Raw genomic sequence first — 20,349 nt, 5'->3', positions numbered from 1 at the left:
GGCTCCGGCTGGACTGCATCTTCCGGGAGTTGTGGTTCTCGGGTGCGCAGGGCAGAGGTCGGGCCGGACAGGGGCGCCGAACCGCTGCTACGCTCGAGCTTCCGAGGGCGCCCAAGGGAATCGGGTGCTCCTTCCGCTCCGCCTGGTCCAGTGCGTGAGGACTTGCGGAGCAGTCCTAGACGAGCTGCCGCGCTTGACCTTGTCGGTTGCGCTTTACCGGCCTCTGGCCGGCTGCCAGGCAACAGCGCACCGCCCCGCGTGTCTGCGGCTGCGGCACCGCCCCTCCCTCCCTCCAGCGCAGGCGGGCGCTGGATCCCAGGTCGATCCAGGCCGGGTTTTGCGGCGAAGTCCGCGCGTGCTGATTCCTCTTCGGTTTCCCTCGGCAGCTGTCGGCGGCGGGATATCATGGTGCTGGATGAACTGTGGGACGCGCTCTCCGGCCCCTCCGGGGCTACCCTGGCTTGCTGCTTGGTGGCGGCGGCCTTGGCCCTGCGCTGGTCCAGTCACCGGACGGCGCGGGGCGCGGCGGCCCGGGCACGACAGAAGCAGCAAGCGGCCCTGGAGACCATGGACAAGGCGGCGCAGCGCTTCCGTCTCCAGGTGATGGCCGGGGTTGGAATCGGGGTCAGGGGGAGGGCCTGGGGTGGCGGCAGCACTTTCAGCCGCCCGGCCGCGCGGAGGGGCGAGCGGCGGGCAGCGGGCAGCGGGCAGCGCAGGTGTGTGGGCAGCGCAGGTTCGTAACTCCCCGAAACTCCTCTCGCCGTAATGCATTCCGTACTGTTTCTGAGCCAGATGGGGCCTAGGGGAGGAAGGGAAACGAAAGGAACTGGGCAGGCTGTCGAAGGCTGTCTCGCACTGGGTCAAAGAGGAGCTTTGCTCTGGTGCCAGAGAATCTCAAGATCATTATTAGGACTCTAAAACGCAAGTGTGAGAACCAATAGGATGCTCGGGTTGAGGATTTTGGAATCATAAAGTCATGGCCAAGGGCATCTGGAGAGCTTACAGTTCAAACTCATTGATATGTGCTTGAGGATGCTAAGAGGGAGCTGGAGAGGGACTTGCCCAAGTCCACAGGGAGTTACTGGCGGAGCTGGACCCCTGCCACCTAGGCTGTCGAGTCTGATGGGTTATAAGCCCTTTGCATGAATAGGTTTAGGTGGGTGATCTGTCAACAAGATTTTCTCCTCTGGATCAGCTCAGTGTGTGTATGGGGGCGAGGGAGAGGCCTAGAAGGGGAGGCTTTCTTTCCCTCCAGGTGTGTGACACACTGGACCCAGTTCCAAGTCAAAATGCTGAACTCAGGTCTTATGTGCTGAGGGAGGGAAGACTTGCCCCGAGTGTTTGATAGGATTTGGATCTGACAGGTGGGAAGGCATTCCGGATAATGGGACAGCACGAGACAGGAGCTGGAACTAGAACCCAGATGCCTGGTGGGACCATCCAGCCTCATTCCGCTGGAGAGGAGCAGGGGAGAAATATTAGGAAGAGAGACCCTGGCCTTGAATGCCAGGCCCTGGGTATGGCCTTGATGGCCGTGAGGTTTTAGCTGAATGTAATGGTATGGATTTACTCCACACCATTCCTGGACCAGGAAATGTCATATTTGTTTATTTCTTGAAATAAAAGTGTATCTGGTTCCAGCCTTCACTCATCAAGCTGGCTGAAAAGTACACAATCAGTCGGTTTTTAGGTATTCCATCCAAACTGGTCACTTTCCCTCCTTGGGCACAGGTTTATCACTGTCTGATCCTCCTTCTCTGGCTGACCTCCTTGGTGCCCTGCTCAGGGATCCTTGCAGTGATGCCAGGCTCAGCCTGGAGACCCTCGGCTGCTCCCAAGGCTCCAGGTCCTGTGCAGCTGGCTAGCTGAGTTCTGCCAGCACCGAGGGCTGTGTGGAGGCAGCTGTAAGAATCTGTCCACAGTTTGTGCCTACAGGACTCCCGTCCTGGTTGCAAGGAACCCACCAGCTGGTAGGGGTGTGGGGTGGTAGAAGGGTGGGTCTTCCCTCACTTCAACTCCAAGCATCAGCATCTACACAGTTTCCTGCTGGAGCAACAGCCTTTCATTATTTTTAAGAACTGACTCTTCAGGGGTAGAAACGTTGGCCCTGAAATACCCAAAGCTGTTGAAACAGCCTCCATGGGGCAGAGCCTGGCCTCAGAACACCAAAACTTGGCTCTTGCAGATGGGAAAGCAGGGAAATCACCTTTTGGTTTTCCAGTGACTGGGAGAAGAGAGGGAGAACTATCTTAGGAGCCTCAATGTGTTGAGCAATCAGCAAAGAGGTGAGGTCTTCGTGACAATAGCTTTGGGAATGGGTAGGAGGTGGGCAGTTTAGCTGAGCTCATCCAGGGCCTTGGGAAGGGGCCCAGGGTTAGTAGGGCCCTGGAAGAATACAGCAGCTTATAGTACAGCTCCTGCCTGATAGACAGCAGGAAAGCTAGTTGGGAACCCAGATACTTCCTGTGTCCCGAGGCGTTGCTGGAGGAGGAGGAGTACTAAGCACCTCCTGAACATCGCAAGATGGTTCATCTTTCTCTGGACTCTAGAGCAACTTTAGAAGGAGGCGTATTTCTTGTATTCTCTGTTGACCGTGTGAAGCTTAACCTGTAACATGCCCATTTGTTGCATTTGTTTCCACCTTGCCCCCTGAATGAGTTTCAATATCCTTTCTGGACTGAAGAGAGAGACCACCATTGACAGAATATTATGGCTGGGAGAGCCATCCCAGAACACCTGCTTATCCCTCTGTGCCTCCGCACCTGTAGTTTTATCCTGAATGCCCTTCCCACACATCCCTTACAAGCCCTTTTGTCAAAATTCCACTGGATTACAAATGCCACTTCCTTCAACTGGATCTGACCTGTAGTTCCATCTCCTGGCGTCTCCAAGACCAACCTGAAGCTGATTTTAAAACAAAACAATTCAATGAATAACGCGAAGAACAGTATGGTTTTTGTTTCGATCAGTATCAGTGGCCTATATGATCAAATGGAAGAGATATCTTGAAATAGGACAAAAGCGATAAAAAAAAACCCCATAAGTGAAAATAAAAAAGACTTGGAGGACAATCTAGGATACCTGAAATTAGGACAGTAGGTGGTTCAGAAGGAGAAAAACAGATGGAGGAGGGGCAGTGATTCAATGATAGCTATAGTATCTTTTGCTTGAAAAAGTAGGCATACAGATGGCCACATGCTTGGTGAGACGTTATTTGTACACTTCCCTGCATTCTCCATACTAATTTTTTTAAAATTAATTTATTTATTTTTGGCTGCATTGGGTCTTCCTTGCTGCGCGCAGGCTTTCTCTAGTTGCGGCGAGCGGGGGCTACTCTTTGTTGCGGTGTGCGGGCTTCTCACTGCGGTGGCTTCTCTTGCTGTGGAGCACAGGCTCTAGGCGCGCGGGCTTCAGTAGTTGCGGCATGTGGGCTCAGTAGTTGTGGCGCATGGGCTTCACTGCTCTGTGGCATGTGGGATCTTCTCAGACCAGGGCTCGAACCCGTGTCCCCTGCATTGGCAGGCGGATTCTCAACCACTGTGCCACCAGGGTAGCCCCACATTGTGGGTTTTTCACAGACATTTTTTTTTTTTCCTGTGAGGTTTCATCAGAAACTGTTAACTATGGTTTCCTTTTCAGAAGAGGGACTGGGCAGGGTGGCCCTAGAGGTGGGGGGAAATGTTCACTTTTCATTCTGTATACCTTTAAAAAAGTACGTCACTAGGGGTTGTCTCGTGTGTTGGTGGGGAGATCATAGATCCATTTTTCTTTTTTTCCTTCCCTGTAGCTGCCTGTATTATTTAAAAAAAAAAAAATCCCAAGTGAGTGTTGAATCCGTTTAACAAATTCAGGGAAGAGGTGGAGTGTTCCTGATATTGAGGCCAGGCTTCAAAGCCTGTGTGGTGGGTGTGTGTGGTGGGCGTTCAGCTCTGGGCGTGTGGTGGGTGTGAGGGGGCCATGTTGCACTGAGGGGGTTCAGGGGAGTCTGACAGGACCACGGCCTGGAAGCATTTTCTTTCTTTAAAAAATATTTTTTTTCTTTTATTCTTCTTCAAATTCTTTTCCCAATTAACTTGTTTGTTTTCTTGAAGGTAAGCTAAGCTCTGAAAGCAGAGACTTGTCTGTCTTGGTTATCTCTAAGCTCTAAGCTCTGAAAGCAGAGACTTGTCTGTCTTGGTTATCTCTCTAATTTATCTCTAAATTCACAGCCCTAGCTAGTCCTCAGCACATAGTAGATGCTCAGAACATGTGTGTTGACTGAATGAGCGGATGACAGAAGGAGCGGAGAGGTGGGAGGGAGCCCCGGGGAGCGGGGTATGTCTGTGCCCAGAGGAAACTGAAGCGAGCCCTCTGAATGCCTCCATGAGACTTGGAGCAGAATGAACAGAGTCAGGTGTTTGCTGTATTCGGCAACAAGGAAGTCCCTGGTGACTTTGGCAGGAGCAGAGGAGGGTAGAGATGAGATGTGGTACCTGCAACTCAGATGTCGTCCTAGCCCTATTTACTAATTAGCCCAATACCCTCGAGGGGGAAGCCAGGATGTTTGCAGGCAGGGGCTGACCCCAGAGGCTCTGGGGGCCTTCGAGGCCTGGCAGTAGGTGTCTGATCAAACATCCCTTCTCCTTCAGAGAGCTCTTCCCTGACCACCCTCTACCTGTGTGCCGCCCACTCACTGCATCCATTTTATTTTCTTTATTTCTTGCTATCTAAAATTCTTATTTACTTATGAATTATCTGCTCATCCCCAACTCTGCACCTTGTGTAAGCTCCCCCAAAGACTGGATGTGACTTTTTTGTTCACTGCTGTATCCCCTTGCCTAGCATGGTGCCTGGTACGGAATAGGTGCCTAATGAATATCTATGGACTGAACAAAAAAACCCTCTCATTTGGATGTGGCTCCAGCTCCAACCCTAACCACCCAGGACAGGGTTTTCTTATTTCTGCCCTCCCCTGACAAGGTGTTGAGTAGTTAGGTGCAGGTGGACAGCCAGTGGTCAGCCCATGCTGAATGGGCAGAGAACTATAGTTTATCTGTAAGTCCTAGGCAAGGCACTTCCCCTTGCTGAGCCTCAGTTTCTTCAGCTGTGCAATGGGAATGGTAGTAAGATTTCATCCAGACATGGAGCACATTGGCATGGTGCCTGGCACACAGTAGATAGTCATTGGTGGTCCCTGTTAGTAATGGTCTAATGATCAGCCTGGGCATGGCCTCTCCCTGGACCCCCCTCAGGTAAGCTTCTTGAAGAGATAGATCTGTATTTTCTACAGGTGGCAAGGGCCTGCCCAGGCTGGACCACATTTGTGGTGTCAGAGCTGTGGGTGGGCACATCTGTCACGGGTTGGCAGGTGACAGCACGTGCTTGGTAGGTGTGGGGATTTGGCGGCATGGGCCACTGGTATCTGCTGCAGGCACATGGAGCCTGCGGGGAGTAGGGGACTGATCCGAGGTGTCTCCCCAGAACCCTGACCTGGACTCAGAGGCACTGCTGGCCCTGCCTCTGCCTCAACTGGTACAGAAGCTACAGAGTGGGGAGCTGTCTCGGGAGGCCGTGCTCTTCACCTACTTGGGAAAGGTAAAGCCTGGGAGTGACCCTGCTCCTTCCTCCACTTTCTCTGCAAGGCTGGGGGGAAAACCTGGCCTGGACTTTGTCCCACTGAGGGCCGTGGTGGGATCACAGTGCCAGGGAGGTACTCTCTGTGTGTGTGTGTGTGTGTATGTGTGTGTGAGTGTGAGAGAGAGAGAGAGAGAGAGAAGAGAGTGGCTCTGTGTGTGTATTTGGGGGGGTGAGGGGCGGGGGGGTGGATACTGAGCATGTTGTCTTAGCTAGAAACCTGGCTTTTAGCCCAGACTTCCCTCTCCCTTCCGCCCCCACCCCATCAGTCACCAAGTCTGTTCTGGTCCCTTCCTATAGCTGTCTCTAGTCCATCCCCTTGTCTCCCCCTCTTCAGTCACCTTGGTCCTCCACCACCATCTCCCTCTGGGACCAAGAGCCAGCCTCCTGGCCAGGTGCCCCCTCAGCTCTTCAGCGTCCTCTCTGGCCAAGGCCTTCTGTAGCTTGGGGCATCAGCAGCTCAGCTGCTGGCAGTTCCCTGGCACCCAGCGCCTGCACTGGCTCGTGTGGGGTTCCTTTTACCTGCGAGGCTCTTCTCCTTCTTGCCCCGCTCAGTGCAACAGGCTCCCCCGGAAGAGTTTTCAGGGCTCAGAGAGGAGTCTCTGGAGTCCTCCAGGAAGCCTCCCAGGACCCTCCTCCCCTCCCAGCCTGAGTTAGGGTTTCCTCTTCAGTGTTCACTTTCTTTTTTTTTTTTTTTTAACATCTTTATTGGGGTATAATTGCTTTACAATGGGGTGTTAGTTTCTGATTTATAACAAAGTGAATCAGTCATACATAAACATATGTTCCCATATGTCTTCCCTCTTGCGTCTCCCTCCCTCCCACCCTCCCTAAGTGTTCACTTTCTAACAGCACGTTTCTCATCACATTGTAGGGCTTGCCTTGTCTTTCTCTTTCCCAAGGCAAATGTGGGCTTTTGGTGGACAGTCTTATTTGTCTTTGCACCTTATTGCTGAACGCTATGTCTTTTATATAGTAAGTGCTCAAGAAATGTGTTTGAAACAAAATGAAAGAAGGAAATGTGCTTTGTGAGTGTGACTTGTCTATATATGCCATAGCACTTTTTTAAAACATCTTTATTGGAGTATAATTGCTTTACAATGTTGTGTTGGTTTCTGCTGTATAACAAAGTGAATCAGTAATGTATACATATATCCCCATATCTCCTCCCTCTTGCGTCTCACTCCCACCCTCCCTATCCCACCCCTCTAGGTGGTCACAAAGCACCGAGCTGATCTCCCTGTGAGATGCAGCTGCTTCCCACTAGCTATCTATTTTACATTTGGTAGTGTATAGATGTCCATGCTACTCTCTCACTTTGTCCCAGCTTACCCTTCCCCCACCAGGTCCTCAAGTCCATTCTCAACTGCATCTTTGTTCCTGTCCTGCCCCTAGGTTCTTCAGAACCATTTTCTTTTTTAAGATTCTATATATATGTGTTAGCATATGGTATTTGTTTTTCTTTTTCTGACTTACTTCTATGAGTGTGACTTGTATCTGATATGATTTCTTGGAAGAGAGCATGTGGTAGTGAGTGGGACCCCTAAGCAGGTGGACATGAGTGCCAGGGGGACTGACGGGTGGGTATGAGAGTGGTGTGAGTGACTGCAGCTGAGAGTGGGGCAGAGAGGGACTGTAGAGAAAGGACTGGACACCCCTGGGCCGGGTGCACTGAGAGGACACACAGTCTCAACAGCCGGGGTTGTTTCTAATGAATCCATGTCCCTGAAGAAGCTCCTGCCCCCCTTAATCATCCACAGAGAGCATTCTGGCTACAGATTGGCCTCCTCTCTTTCTGCCCTGGGGCAGGAGACAGATTTCCTGTACCTGAGCGTGGCAACAGGGCCACACCCATGTTCCTGTCAGTTGCTATCAGTCAGCCACTCGTCCGTGAGAGTTGATTATCAGCTTCAAGGGTTCCTGGGGGAGGGGAGGCTTCACCTGGGCCCGCCTGGGGCAGAGGAGTTGGGAGGCTCCCTGTGCTGCTGGGAGGCTGTAGCCTGGGTCTAGCCCTGCCCTGCACTGACTCCCAGTGTGACCTGACACGGGGATCTGCCAGCCTCACTGGGCAGAGGGTGTGGCTTGGAGGAGGACAGGGGTTGGGGTGGCCAAGGGTCAACCTCCTCCCAGCTCGGCCTCTGGGGGGCATCTGAGGTCAGTATCTTGCCCCTTTGAGTGCCCTGGTTGTGCCCTGGCCCTGGGAGTACTCTCACTCTCTGTCCGTTTTGGAGTTGAAGGCCAGAGACAGCCAGGATGAGGCTGGAGCCACGTGTCCCTAGTGAGGCGAGTGCTGGGCCTAGGTTATCCTCTGTGCCCCTGGGTCATGTTTCTGGTTACCCTTTCCCTGGGTGGTAAGGGAATTTTAACAACTGCAACAAAAAAAGAGAAGCCAGCTTCACTTTGTTCTTGTATCCATTTCTCTCTCCCCAAGGCCTGGGAAGTGAACAAAGGGACTAACTGTGTGACTACCTACCTGGCAGACTGTGAGACTCAGCTGTGCCAGGTCCCAAGGCAGGGCCTGCTCTACGGCGTCCCAGTGAGCCTCAAGGAGTGCTTCAGCTACAAGGTGTGCCCTGCCCCAGTCCCTGCCAGCCAGCTCTGCGTCCTGGGTCACCCTGGGCCCTCAGAGGAAGTACCAGGTCCAAAGGCCTTGAGAGGGCACCATGGGTACGCCCTGCCTTGGCCTGTGGGGTGGTGGTGGGAACAGACCCTGTGCTGCCAAGGCGCCCCTGGCTCATCAGCCACGTCCCTCTCGCCCATCCCTCCTTCTAGGGCCAGGACTCGACATTGGGCTTGAGCCTGAACGAGGGGGCGCCAGCAGAGTGTGACAGCGTGGTGGTGCAGGTGCTGAAGCGGCAGGGGGCCTTGCCCTTCGTGTACACCAATGTCCCCCAGTCCATGTTCAGGTTGTGTCTCAGGTGCGGGGTGGGGGCAGGGGCACCGGTGCCAGCGTGACATGGGCTGACCCCTTTCTGTTTCCTCCAGCTATGACTGTTGTAACCCCCTCTTTGGCCAGACCGTGAACCCATGGAAGTCTTCCAAGAGCCCAGGTGGCTCCTCAGGGGGTGAGGGGGCCCTCATTGCGGCTGGGGGCTCCCTACTGGGCTTAGGCACCGACATCGGAGGAAGCATTCGCTTTCCCTCTGCCTTCTGTGGCATCTGCGGCCTCAAACCCACAGGGAACCGCATCAGGTATGGTGTAGGTGGTCAGGGGAGGGAGCTTCTGAGTCTCTTGCTGTGTGACCTTGGCCTAGCTTCCCACCTCTCTGGGCTCCAGGCAGGGATTCCCTGACTGGGGTTTTGCTGGGAGGTAGTGTCACAGCACCACAGTCCTTGGTTCCTAGTTTCCAAAGTGGTGAGAGAGTTGGGAGCTGCTGTATGGATGTGGGGTTGGGCAGAGGATGGCTATTTCCCATTGCCAACATCTTGTGTTTCTTATCCAGCAAGAGTGGCCTGAAGGGCTGTGTCTATGGACAGGTAGCAGGTGAGGTCTGTGGTTCCCTCTATGCCCTGGAGGAGGGGGGTCTGCCTGATCCGCCTCTGCCCCTGCCTCTCCTTGGGGCAGTGTTGGGCCCCCAGGCCACTCTAGGTCTGAGTTCCTACACCTTGTCCCTGTGCACACTACTGGGCCACGGCCCAGTCCATGCTTGGACCTGGCCCCAGAGCTCCTTGGGGCTGGGTGATCTCTCTTTCCTCCCCTCCCTGCCCCACAGTACAGCTCTCGGTCGGCCCCATGGCCTGGGACGTGGAGAGCCTGGCGCTGTGCCTGCGAGCGCTGCTGTGTGAGGACATGTTCCACCTGGACCCCTCCGTGCCCCCCCTGCCCTTCAGGGAGGAGGTGAGCTGGGGTGGGGGTGGGCATGGGGTGGATTCAGGTCTCACTGGTGCTCCTGAGCCCAGAGAGCACTCCCCGCATTGCAGCAGGACTTGGAGGCCCTGTCTCCTGAAAACCACCCCGGCAGGGCCGGGGGTGGGGTGGGGTGAGGGGGGTGAGGGGGGGGGGCAGTGTGTGTGTCTGAGGCCAGCAGCAGCGCCTCTTCAGACAGCCACTAGATGGCGCCCTTGCCTGCATTTGGAAACCTTGAGGCTTTCAAATTGGTGGGCTGGGAGCCAGAGCTGAGGAAAGGCCCACCTTCCGGCCCAGCCTGGGGGCTGTCACTGCGGAACAGGAGTGTCCTCGAGGCTAAGAACAGCTTGAGAGAGCACTCCTGTACCTTATCTGTGTTTGATCCCCAGTAATTAGGAGCCTTTCCTATAGTATTCATGTCCCTATCCCCAGCCTCCAGAGGGATGCTTGGCGTGTAGGCTGAGTGAGTTAAGGACGGTTAAAAGCGGAGCTGTCTCCCTCCCAGAGAAAGCTGGGATCTGTGGGCAGTGTCAGATGCTGGCTCCCCAAAATATCATCAAAACAGCCTGTTGATCAGATAAGGCTGAGTTTAATGCTTTCTGTGGTGAGGGGGAGTGCTGCCTCCACAGAGCCTTAGCAGTGTGGGGGAGGGGTGCGAAGTTAGGATGTTGAAGTTGGTTTCAGGTGGATATTTCAGTGTGGGGCATTGGTTAGGATTGGGTACAGATCATGATGTAATAGGTTAGGACTGGTGGATACAGCAAGGTGAGGATTCTGAGGAGAGGGGTTCAAGGAGTCTTAGAGGATAAGCCGTCATTTGGTGCTTCTATTGAAGAATTGGCGGGTCTTTTAAGAATGACTGATAAAGTTATCTGTACTTTATGTACAACACATTCAGGAGTAGTCAAGTTAGATCGATGTGGGCAGTGGAATAGTAAAGCCATGTTAATGTAGACAGTAAGCTGTCTGTGTGATGTAAGCGCCATCTCTCAGCGGTCTGGCATTTCTCCCTACAGACCTCTTGCCCTCACCCAGCCCAGGTTGCCTTGGAAGGGCTGAAGGCGCTGGGGCAGGCAGGAGATCGGGGCTGGGGATGGGGTGAGCTACCCCTCCTCAGCAGAGGAGATGTTCTAAGTGAAACCAGTCCTTCAAGAGCCCCTTCCTGAGAGGAGGGGAGGAGGGGAGGCTCCTGTCCTGAGGTCTGGAACAATCTCTTACGGGAGCCAGGACTAGCATTCTGGAAACAGGCTGTGGAGAGCCTCGGCTCAGGACGCGGGATACCTGGCTTCCTGACCTAGTCTTGTAGCTCTGCCCTGACAAGTGGCCTTGGCTGAGTCCCAGCTCTACTCTGGGCCTATCTCCCTATCTAGACCTGAAGCTTCAGTTTCCTCGTAGGACCAGTGGGAATCCTCATTCTTGCTCTGCCCACCTGCAAAGTCATTGTGAAGGTGTTTTGTGAAGGGGTCATATGCAGAAGGGGCTGGCCTCACTGGCAGTCAGTTTTCGGGGGATCTAGGGTGTAGCCTCAAAGCTGCGTCTGGGGCTGAGTAGCTGTTCTGAGCTCTGGGAGCCCTGCTTGGGGCCACCCTCTCCTGACCTGACTCTGACTCCTGTGTGTTGCCCCCAGGTCTACACAAGCTCTCAGCCCCTGCGTGTGGGGTATTATGAGACTGACAACTATACCATGCCCACCCCGGCCATGACACGGGCCCTGCTGGAGACCAAGAAGAGACTCGAAGCTGCTGGCCACACGGTATGGAGGTGGGAGCCCACAAGTCCTGGCATCGCCCCTCTTTCAGGGAAGCCTTCCTGGTACCCATGGCTGCCACCCATCCCTGGCATCCTTCCACCCTGATTGTTTTGTGGTTGGGGATGGGAATTCGGTCCCTGGGGGACCAGGAAAGAGGGGCTGATCAGAAGTATTGGGGTACATGATTGATGGTGAGCTCACCCCTGTGCTGGGGATGTGTGAGCTGTGAGCTGCATTGGGAGGGCCTCGTCGACCGCAGACAGGGGTGCACAGCTGTCCAGAGGTTCCTGGGGCCCTGAGATGGCAGGTTGGGGGATGTTCATCTGAGACAGGCTTATGTGTGGCTCCAGACTTCTCTCCTGATATGCATCTTACAGGGAGTTATCACGGGCCAACAAGGCCACCGTTGCAGCTCCAGTGAGGGTAGCGTGAAGGCAGGGTTGGTCCAGTCCATGCTCGGGGCTGCCTGGGTAGCATGGGGGTGGTGGGACCCAAGGGTTTCTAGGTCTGGGAGTCTTACACTACTCAGTCCCTGCAGCTGGTTCCCTTCCTGCCAAGCAACATACCCCATGCTGTGGAGACCCTGTCGATGGGTGGGCTGTTCAGTGACGGTGGCAAGAGCTTCCTACAGAACTTGTGAGTGATGTTGGTTTTGGAGGTCTGTGGTGGGATCAGGACATGGGGAGACCCAGGAAGAGCAGCTGGGTGCTGTAACCCCGGGGACAGGCCAGGCTGGGGGAAGATGGAGGACAGGCCTCAGCTGAATGTGAAGAAGGTCTGAGCATTCTGGTTAGGGACCTTGCCACCCCTCTGACTGCAGGCTGAGCCTGGCACTACCTTGCCAGGGAGTCTTTGGAAAGGTGCCAGCGCAGGGGGAGGCTGGATTGAGCATCCATGGCCTCATCCTGAGCTGAGCTGGCTGGGAGGTAGGAGGTAAGCAGGGAGTTGCCTATCTATTTGGGAAAGATTGAGAGACAAGGGTAGGGTCAAATAGGAGGGCAGGGGTGTAGACGTCATTCTGTGACTCCGGGCTCTTCTCACTTGAGCCACGTCTTTCTCTTTTGAGTAGGACCTCAGTTTTCTTGTCTGTAAAGTCAGTAGGTTGGACCAGACCCGCTTTAAGGGACTCACGTTTAGAGAAGCTGGTTCCACTTGGGTGTTTTCAGTCCTTAAAGGTTGACACGGGCAGAGGACAGGCCTGTGAAGGTGCCTCCTGGGGACATGCCCAGACTGACTGGACTTCCCCCAGTAGCTAAGTATGGTTCAGGCTTTAGCGGAAGGGGCTACCCCTCACTCTGGCCCTGGGAATGAGGCTCCAGGATCAGCCGCCTGAGACCTTTCCCTGAGATCTAGAGCAGAGACAGCCTCAGAGACAAGGATCACGGTGCCCACTCAAGACTGCGCCACTCGTGCCTCCAGGCCAATATCCGCCTCCATGGGGGGAATGCCCTCAGTATCACGCCCTGGCCAGGGAGATGCTGCCTCTAGTTCTTACTGCTTTAAGCTGAGTTTACCAGGGAGGTAGACAGGGAGTCCTGCCTTGGGGAGCTCCATGGCTGTGGGTGGAGCCCAGGCATCGCAAAGGGTCTGCAGACACAAGCCACATGTTGGAAAGGAGAGGCTGAGATGAAGGGGCTGGAGAGCGTGGCTGCCAGAGTCTGGTGAGGAGGGAGGTAGGCAGAGTCACTGAGTAGAGACCGGGGGATGCAGTAGGTGGGGGTGAGCCAGGAGGGATGCCTGGGGTGGATGTGTCTGGACTGGACCCTTTGTCTCCCAGCAAAGGTGATTTCGTGGACCCCTGCTTGGGAGACCTGATCTCAACTCTGAGGATGCCCAGCTGGCTTAAGGGACTGCTGGCTTTCATGCTAAGGCCTCTGGTGAGGGCACAAGGAATAGAAGGGGTGGGCTGGGCCGGGCGGGAGCCTCTGGGGCTCTTCCCCCCTCCCCTTAGCCTCCTCTTCTTCTCAGCCCTCACCTAGTCTCTTCTCCTCCCCCCATGCCCTTTGATCTTCAGCTAACATGCATGCTGAAAGGGGTGCTGACCCGGGACATGGGGGGAGGGACAGAGGGAGGAAGCACAGGCAGCTTGGCCTGAAGATTATTGCCACACCTGGCCCAAAGCTGAGTCACTGACTGTGTCTGTCCTTCTGCAGCTCCCAAGGTTGTCAACCTTTCTCAACAGCATCAAGTCTCGGTAAGAATGTTTCCCATGCCCAGATGCTTGCCCCCTTTTCCCCTGACCTGGGTCCAAGTGCTTTCCAACAGGAAAAGATGAGAGAAGTAGCTTCTGAGGCTGGAAAGGGCCCAGGCAGGGTGGCAACCTCTGTGGCTTTCGAGGAGGATCTTGAAGATGTCTTAGCAAGGTCCAGGAAAGCCTGGAGAGCAAGGACCTGGGAGAAGCACAGAATGGGAGGGGGTGGAGAGGAGAAGATTGCCCTGGCTGGGCACGGGTGGAAAGGCCCGGGAAGGAGCTGGCGGGAGGCAGGAGCGGGGGATGCTGGGAACCCATGAGGGTGCTACTCTTAGAGATCAGACTGCACCGCGCCCTCTCTTGCCTGCCCCTCAGTTGCTCATGCCGGAAAAGCTGGGAATAAGTTGTCCCATTCTCAGGCCCTGACATCTTGTGGACTTCCTCCTTCTGTTACCACCAGGCATTTAGGACCTTGGGTGGCTCTGGCCTCTCCTGTGTCCTGAGGGTAGCAAGGAGTCAGGCCTAGGTCCCTCCTGGGGACTCAGTGGGACATGAACTTAGGGATTAGAACTTCTGCCCTGCACTACTTCCCTCTCAGAGTGCCCTGGCATTGAGAAGGGTCCAAGGAGGAATGAGATCTGGGAGGTGTTGAGAGTAGGGGTCTGATGTTGCTAATCCCCATGGCTGGGATCATCCTGGTCAGTGACCTCACTCCCTCTGTCCAGGTCAGCTGGAAAGCTCTGGGAACTGCACCACGAGATTGAGGTGAGGTCAGAGCCTCTCGACTAGAGTAGGGCGGGTGGGGGGTGGAGTTGGACAGGCCACCTGCGTTGGGGTCTCTCGGCCACTGGTCCCACTGATCCCCTGGAGTGGCCCATCGTTCTCCCTTCCACTCCCTGGATCGGGCCGCTTGGGGACTGCTGTCAGACCCTCACTTGCCCAGAGACCCGTCCTAGGGGCCTGGGTCAGCCTGGGGCTCCTGTCCTGGATACCTCTTTTGCCACTCTGATGCTGCCTGTAGCCAGCACTCCATGGCCCTGCCCTGGTAGGAAGAGTGGTGTCTGTGGTTCTGTGGAGCAGGTGATGCCCCCTGAGAGCAGCCCTGTCTGAATACCCCCGAGGTCCTCCATCCCACTGTGGTTCAGTTCACATCCGGGGCAGGTGCAGGGCTAGAGTCACCCCAGCCACAGTGCCTGCGTTGGAGAGTCCATGTAACGGGCTGGGTCTGAGTGCTTCACCTGGTGTACGGGTATCCTCCCCAGGTGTACCGTCGCTCTGTGATTGCCCAGTGGAGAGCAGTGGAGCTGGATGTGCTGCTCACCCCCATGCTGGGCCCTGCTCTAGACTTGAATGGCCCAGGCAAGGCCACAGGTGAGGCTTGCAGCCCCATCACAGCCCTGTCACCTGTCTCTTCTCTTCTATGAGTTCAGCCCTTTGCCTGGTGGGGCTGCTGGGAGGTAGAAGAAGAGGAACCCTGCGGGTGGGTTGCCCCCCTGGGGGAGGACTCCACCCTTGAGAGGCTCACAGTCTGGTTGGCTGGAGAGATGGGAGTCATGTGGGACCCTGTCCTCAGCACTGTTCAAGTTGGAGATCATGTTACAGAGTCTGTGGTTTTGGGAGCTGGTGTTTGAAGCCCAGGTGGGATTTAGATAAACCAGGAAGACAGCAACAACAGTCCAGGCGGGGGGAAGCTGCAGGGAAGAGGCACAGGGCAAGCTCGTCAGCGCACTCTCCAGCCCGCCCTGAATCTGGATTCCCGGGCTCTCACTCAAGTCTCAGCCCTAGGAGAGAACCTCTCCCTGTCTGTGGATGCAGGGTGCCATTTCACAGGGTGGAAGACTGGGGCTCAGAGAGGACAGTTGTCATGGAAGGTCACCCAACCTGCTCCAGCCACATGTGCTGTGTCTCAGGGGCCATCAGCTACACTGTGCTCTACAACTGCCTGGACTTCCCTGCGGGGGTAGTGCCTGTCACCACGGTGACCGCTGAGGACGAGGCCCAGTTGGAGCATTACAAGGGCTACTTTGGGGATATCTGGGACAAGGCGCTGCGGAAGGTAAGTCCCTTTTCCCCTGGACTCACACCTGCTCCCCTTCCTCTAGTGGAGGAGACAGTATAAACACGAGTATCCTTGTCTGTCTGTCTTGAGAGCTTGTTTGGAGGTTCTAGCAGGGGAGCGCAGCTGCTCGTATACCCTTGACGGAAGAACGGTCCTCCTCTATCGGGGAAGGTCGTCCTCTTCCACCGAGCGCGCAGCTTCGGGAGGGACGCACGTGGAGTGGTGAGGGAGGAAGGGGACACCCGCCTAGCCAGCCAGATCAGCCAAGTCAACCCTGGCGATCCATGGGGTGACAGGTGTCACAGCCAGATCGCCCTCACATCCTCTCGTCTGTCTTTCTTAATGCAAGACCCCTAAAGACTGCGGGCTGGCCCTGCCGTGCTGCCCTCCTCTCCAGCTGGGGTGCTTCCTGGGCCCAGGGTGGGGTCCTGCCTCGACGCCTCCCGTCCTGACGCCTGTGTCCCCTGCAGAACGTGAAGAAGAGCGTGGGCCTGCCTGTGGCTGTGCAGTGCGTGGCTCTGCCGTGGCAGGAAGAGCTGTGTCTGCGGTTCATGCGGGAGGTGGAGCGACTGATGACCCCCGAGAGGCAGCCATGCTGACTGCCGCCGCCTGGCCCTAGAGGACCTGAGACCCACTGGAGCCACGCCCAGCGTAGTCAGGGCACAGCTGCCACCCTGGAGGAAGTGTTCAGCCTGGGGCAGAGGCTTCCAAGTCCCTCCCCCTCGCCCCTGCAAGAAGCCCAAACCCGCTGAGTCTGGACCTCGCTCCCTCCCCTGTTCCCCTCCCTGCCCTGACACCCCCAACGTGGCAGCCCGTGGGCATGACATGGGCAAAGGCCCGCTAACAGTCAAGAATCGGTTCCTGGTCTGTCCTTTCTGGAAGTCATCGTTAGGGCACTGGGGGTTGGAGACCCGACCTTCTAGAACCTGACTCCAGCCACGTCAGTCTCCTGCTCCAAAACCTCCTCTGGTTCCTGTCACTCGCAGGATGGACACAAGCTTCTCAGGATGGGCGATGCGGCCCCAGCACTTCACACCCACCCCTCCCACCCCCCTTAGACTAAGCCCTACTTTGTTAGACATTGTCTTTTCTCCTTGCGTCTGCTGGGAATGCCCTTTCTGCTCCCCTACCATTAAATCCTCTGAGGCCCAGCTCAGATCCCTCTTTCTCCTTCTGAGCCCTGGAGTAGGTGGGCTGTTTCCTCCCAGTCTGCGCTGTGTGGTGGGCATCCGCGGGTGGGTCACCACCCTTAGCACACTGGCTCTCCTTGACGGCAGGGATACTATTTCTACGTCTTTGTCCTCAGTGGCCAGCACAGGGCCGGGCACAGGGCAGCGGGGAGTCTGGGATGCTGCTGGGGAGAGGAACCCGCAGGACTGAGGAGGCGAGCACAAGACAAGGTGATCTAGCAGAGAGTGCTTGCAGGGCCAGCGCAGGACTGGAGTGTTCTGGGAAGGCTTCCTGAAGGAGGAGTGTCTGTGTTGAGTATAGAAGGTCCCCAGGGCTGAGATAGGGGACGAGGACATCCCAGGGAGAAGGAACAGTACTACAGCCAGAATGGGCACAGGAGGAGCAGCAGAGATGTAGGTGGGGGTCAGATCAAGGTGGACTTGGAGGGCCAGTTCAGGAACTTGAATCCAGTCTCAAGGGCAATGGGGCGCTCTTGAAGGATCAGACAGGTGTGGCGAGGAGAGTAGGCTGGAGGGGCAGAGCCTGGAGAGGGTAACGAGGCTGCTCCATGATCCTAATGTGGGGAAGGGGGCCTGGGGCCTGAGCTAGGGCTGTGGCCCAGGTAGAGAGAGAGGTGATTTGGGACTTGACAGTTGCGGGGTGGAAGTGAGCTGTCTCAGCTCAGGCTCAGCTCTGCCCAGTTTGCCAGCTCACCTCTTACTGGACTGCTTTGCCTGGTGGGTGGAGGGTTAGCTCATCTGGATGACTGGGGGGCTTCTTGGGTCCACCAGCACAGCTGCCTCGCTCCTCCCTGGCTCCAGCCCTAACTCGCCCGCTTGCTGTCGGAGATGCTTCTGGCCTGAGCCCTCGGGCAGGGTGGGTCCCTGGCTCCCACCTGACCTCCTTCATGTTCTTTTCAGGGCAAGCTGCTTTCCCAAGGCTCCCTTCTCCACCGAGATTTTCCTGCTTCTCCAGTGGTGCTTTCCCCTCCAAGTCACGTGCCCGGTGGCACCTGTACTTTCTGCCAGTGACATCCCTGCCTCAGTGGGGCAAGTCTCAGGGCAGACATGAGGCCCTACCTTGGGGCTGACTAGAAGGCCCGACCCACATGGATGCCTAGATTGGGGTGACCAGGCAGCTGCTGCACTTTGCCCTGATTTCTCTTAACTGCTCCGTCACTTTGCCTCATATCCTTCCATAAAACCACGTGCCATCTGCCCCAGCTTCCTGCCCCATTTCTCTCTTTGGTTAATGATAGCCTCGTGCTTTCAGACACGAGGCTGCCGTGGGGGCCACCTCTCCTCCATTCCTTCCCTGATTTATTGATGTCACCCTTGGACCCCAGCAGGGCTGTGCCCAGCCCCGTGCTTAGTGGTGCGGAGTTCCGCCAAGCCTGGAACCCATCCCTGAGAGGCTCCTGGGCCTGTGTGTGTGGAGGATGCAAGCACGTTGGCTCTCTTGTGATCAGGACTGGGGGGAAAGGGTAGTCGATGGGGCCAAATGCTGCTGAGGGTGGCGGAGGTGGTCAGCGAGGAAGCGAGTACCCCCTGCGTTCCACCTCCACCTCTACACTGTGGTCCAAGCCACCTGCCTCTCACCTGGACACTAATAACCAAACTGGGCTCCCTGCTTCCTTCCTCACCTGTCCGCCAATCCATTCTCCATACAGCAGCCAGAGTGATCATTTAAAAGTGTATATCAGGGCTTCCCTGGTGGCGCAGTGGTTGAGAGTCCGCCTGCCGATGCAGGGGACACGGGTTCGTGCCCTGGTCCGGGAAGATCCCACATGCTGCAGAGCAGCTAGGCCCGTGAGCCATGGCCGCTGAGCCTGCGCGTCCAGAGCCTGTGCACCGCAACGGGAGAGGCCACAACAGTGAGAGGCCCGCGTACGGCAAAAAAAAAAAAAAAAAAAGTGTATATCAGATCAATCCACCTCTCTCCTAAAGACCTTGCAATGGCTTCCCAATCAACTGCAAATAAAATCCAGTCTCCTCCTCGAGTCCTGCGAGGCCCCACGTGACGTGGCCCTTGCCCACCCCCCTGCCTCCTCCTGGATGTCTCTTCCTCTCGTTCGTTGTGCGTGCTCCAGCCACACGAGCACCCTTTGGTCTCTCGATCGTCTCAAGCTGGTCCCTGCTCCAGAGCTTCTGTGTTAGCTGTCCCTGTGTTTGGAACACTTGGCGCCAATGTCACCTTCCCTGATCACCCACTTGGCAAACAGTCCCCCTTGACACCTTCTAACATGCCACCCTTTGTACTTTATAGCATTATCACTATCTGGAATCATCCTTTTTTTTTTTTTTTTTTTGTCTCCACTCAGGCAAGCTTCCTGAGAGCTGCACTTTGTCGTGCTCAGCCTGATACTCAGCATGTGGAACAGTGCCTAGAAGGTGCTTAGTTAATTTAGTGAACATTAACTGAGCATCTCCTAGGGACCAGGCGCTGTATTGGATGCTGGGACTGCAGTGATGAATGCGGCAGACTGGGGTCTTGTCCTCTCAGAGCTGCATTCTGGACGATATTCGTTGACTGAAAGGAGGCAGGGAGGCAGGCGGGTGTGATAGTAAAGATGTACGTATTTAATGAATGAAGCGGTAAGGTGACTTTTAATCAGGACAAGGGGGGAAGGACATTCTGAATATGAGCCATCTACCTAATGGGCACTTTATAGTGATCATGTCATTTTATCCTATTCACCCTGTTGTCGGTGTTTGTGTCCCCATTTTACAGAAAGGTCCCACAGCTAGAAGCAGGGGAGTTAGAATCGATATCTGATTCATTCGATGTCAGAGCCTCTGCCTGGTGTCCCATGATGCTGAGGCACAGAGGAGTGACAGCATAAGCCAGCCGCCGCCTCTTCCTGTCTGACCAGTCCAGCCGCCTCAATACCCTCTAAGCCACGTGGCTACTTCCTGGTCTCAGCCTTTCCCCTACTCCCTGGTCCACTGCCATAGCTTCTTGCCTGGCCTCCCCTCTTCAGACTGGTCTTCTCCGACTGTCTTTCATATGGCAGATGAGTGACCTTTCTAAAAACAAGCCTCATCACGCCTAAAACCTTGTGCTCAGTCCAGACTCCTGGCTCTGACCCACAAGGCCACGCTTCACCTGGCCATGCAACTGACCACTCTGATTCCTCCCCTTCCTTGGGGCCCTGAGATGGTGCTCAGGGCACTGCACACCTCCCACCTCCATGCCCTTTGTGCACTGTGCTTGCTCTGCCTGGAATGCTCTTCCTCATGTCTCCACCTGAAGATCCCCGCCCCCCACATCCCACTATTCCAAGGTAAGGGTGGTCATCCTCTTACAACTGTCAGGCTGTGTTGAGAGGGCTTCTTGGTGCTTCTGTCCATGCTCGAAAGCAGGGGCTGTGTCTTAATAATAGAATCCAATATTGATTAGGTTGTGGAGTTGATAATCCATTATCTCATTGGAAAAAGTAGGCATTATTACTTCCATTTTATAGATGAGGGAACTGAAGTTCAGAAAGGCGTTGCTGATTTGTCCAAGGACAAAGACTTGAACAGAGAAGAGTTGAATCCACATGCCCGACTCCAGACTTAGTGTACTTTCCTTGTCTGCACAATCATCCCGAGGACAGGCAGTAAACACCCTCTGGGTGCCAGGTTCTGTGCTAAGTGACCACAACACTGGAGACAGAAGCCACGTCCAGGCACTGTGCTCCTCTGCTGGTGTCTGTTTACAGAAGGGTTGTGATATTG

General features: G+C 55.5%; 1 protein-coding gene across 2 annotated transcripts; it reads left to right on the top strand.

Annotated features, from left to right (window-relative positions):
• The first annotated feature begins 261 nt into the window (after window positions 1-261).
• On the top strand, window positions 262-16,514 carry FAAH (fatty acid amide hydrolase). Of its 2 annotated transcripts, none has more exons than XR_004042435.2 (15): window positions 262-600; window positions 5,461-5,574; window positions 8,045-8,179; window positions 8,386-8,519; window positions 8,599-8,805; window positions 9,057-9,097; window positions 9,327-9,451; window positions 11,088-11,213; window positions 11,749-11,846; window positions 12,988-13,087; window positions 13,364-13,404; window positions 14,127-14,166; window positions 14,664-14,772; window positions 15,217-15,457; window positions 15,931-16,069. XR_004042435.2 is itself a non-coding variant. In XM_030870036.2 (15 exons), exons 1-15 carry the CDS (start codon window positions 406-408, stop codon window positions 16,057-16,059), a joined length of 1,740 nt encoding a protein of 579 aa, XP_030725896.1. In that variant the 5' UTR covers window positions 262-405; the 3' UTR covers window positions 16,060-16,514. The 2 variants fall into 2 exon arrangements, 1 of the variants encoding a protein (XP_030725896.1); XM_030870036.2 differs by having other exon boundaries at window positions 15,312-15,457; window positions 15,931-16,514.
• Window positions 16,515-20,349: the final 3,835 nt, after the last annotated feature.

The sequence above is a fragment of the Globicephala melas genome, chromosome 1, assembly GCF_963455315.2.
Source record: "Globicephala melas chromosome 1, mGloMel1.2, whole genome shotgun sequence".
NCBI lineage: Eukaryota > Metazoa > Chordata > Mammalia > Artiodactyla > Delphinidae > Globicephala > Globicephala melas.
Note: the sequence above shows the minus strand (reverse complement) of the source record. Positions and strands in the feature narration are given on the sequence as shown.

Excerpts from the sequence above, each read along its gene's own strand:
- FAAH (XM_030870036.2), top strand. The coding sequence starts at position 406 with ATGGTGCTGGATGAACTGTGGGACGCGCTCTCCGGCCCCTCCGGGGCT. Across the intron at positions 11,214-11,748 it reads TCGAAGCTGCTGGCCACACG|CTGGTTCCCTTCCTGCCAAG; the intron begins GTATGGAGGTGG and ends CAGTCCCTGCAG. Across the intron at positions 15,458-15,930 it reads GGGACAAGGCGCTGCGGAAG|AACGTGAAGAAGAGCGTGGG; the intron begins GTAAGTCCCTTT and ends TGTCCCCTGCAG.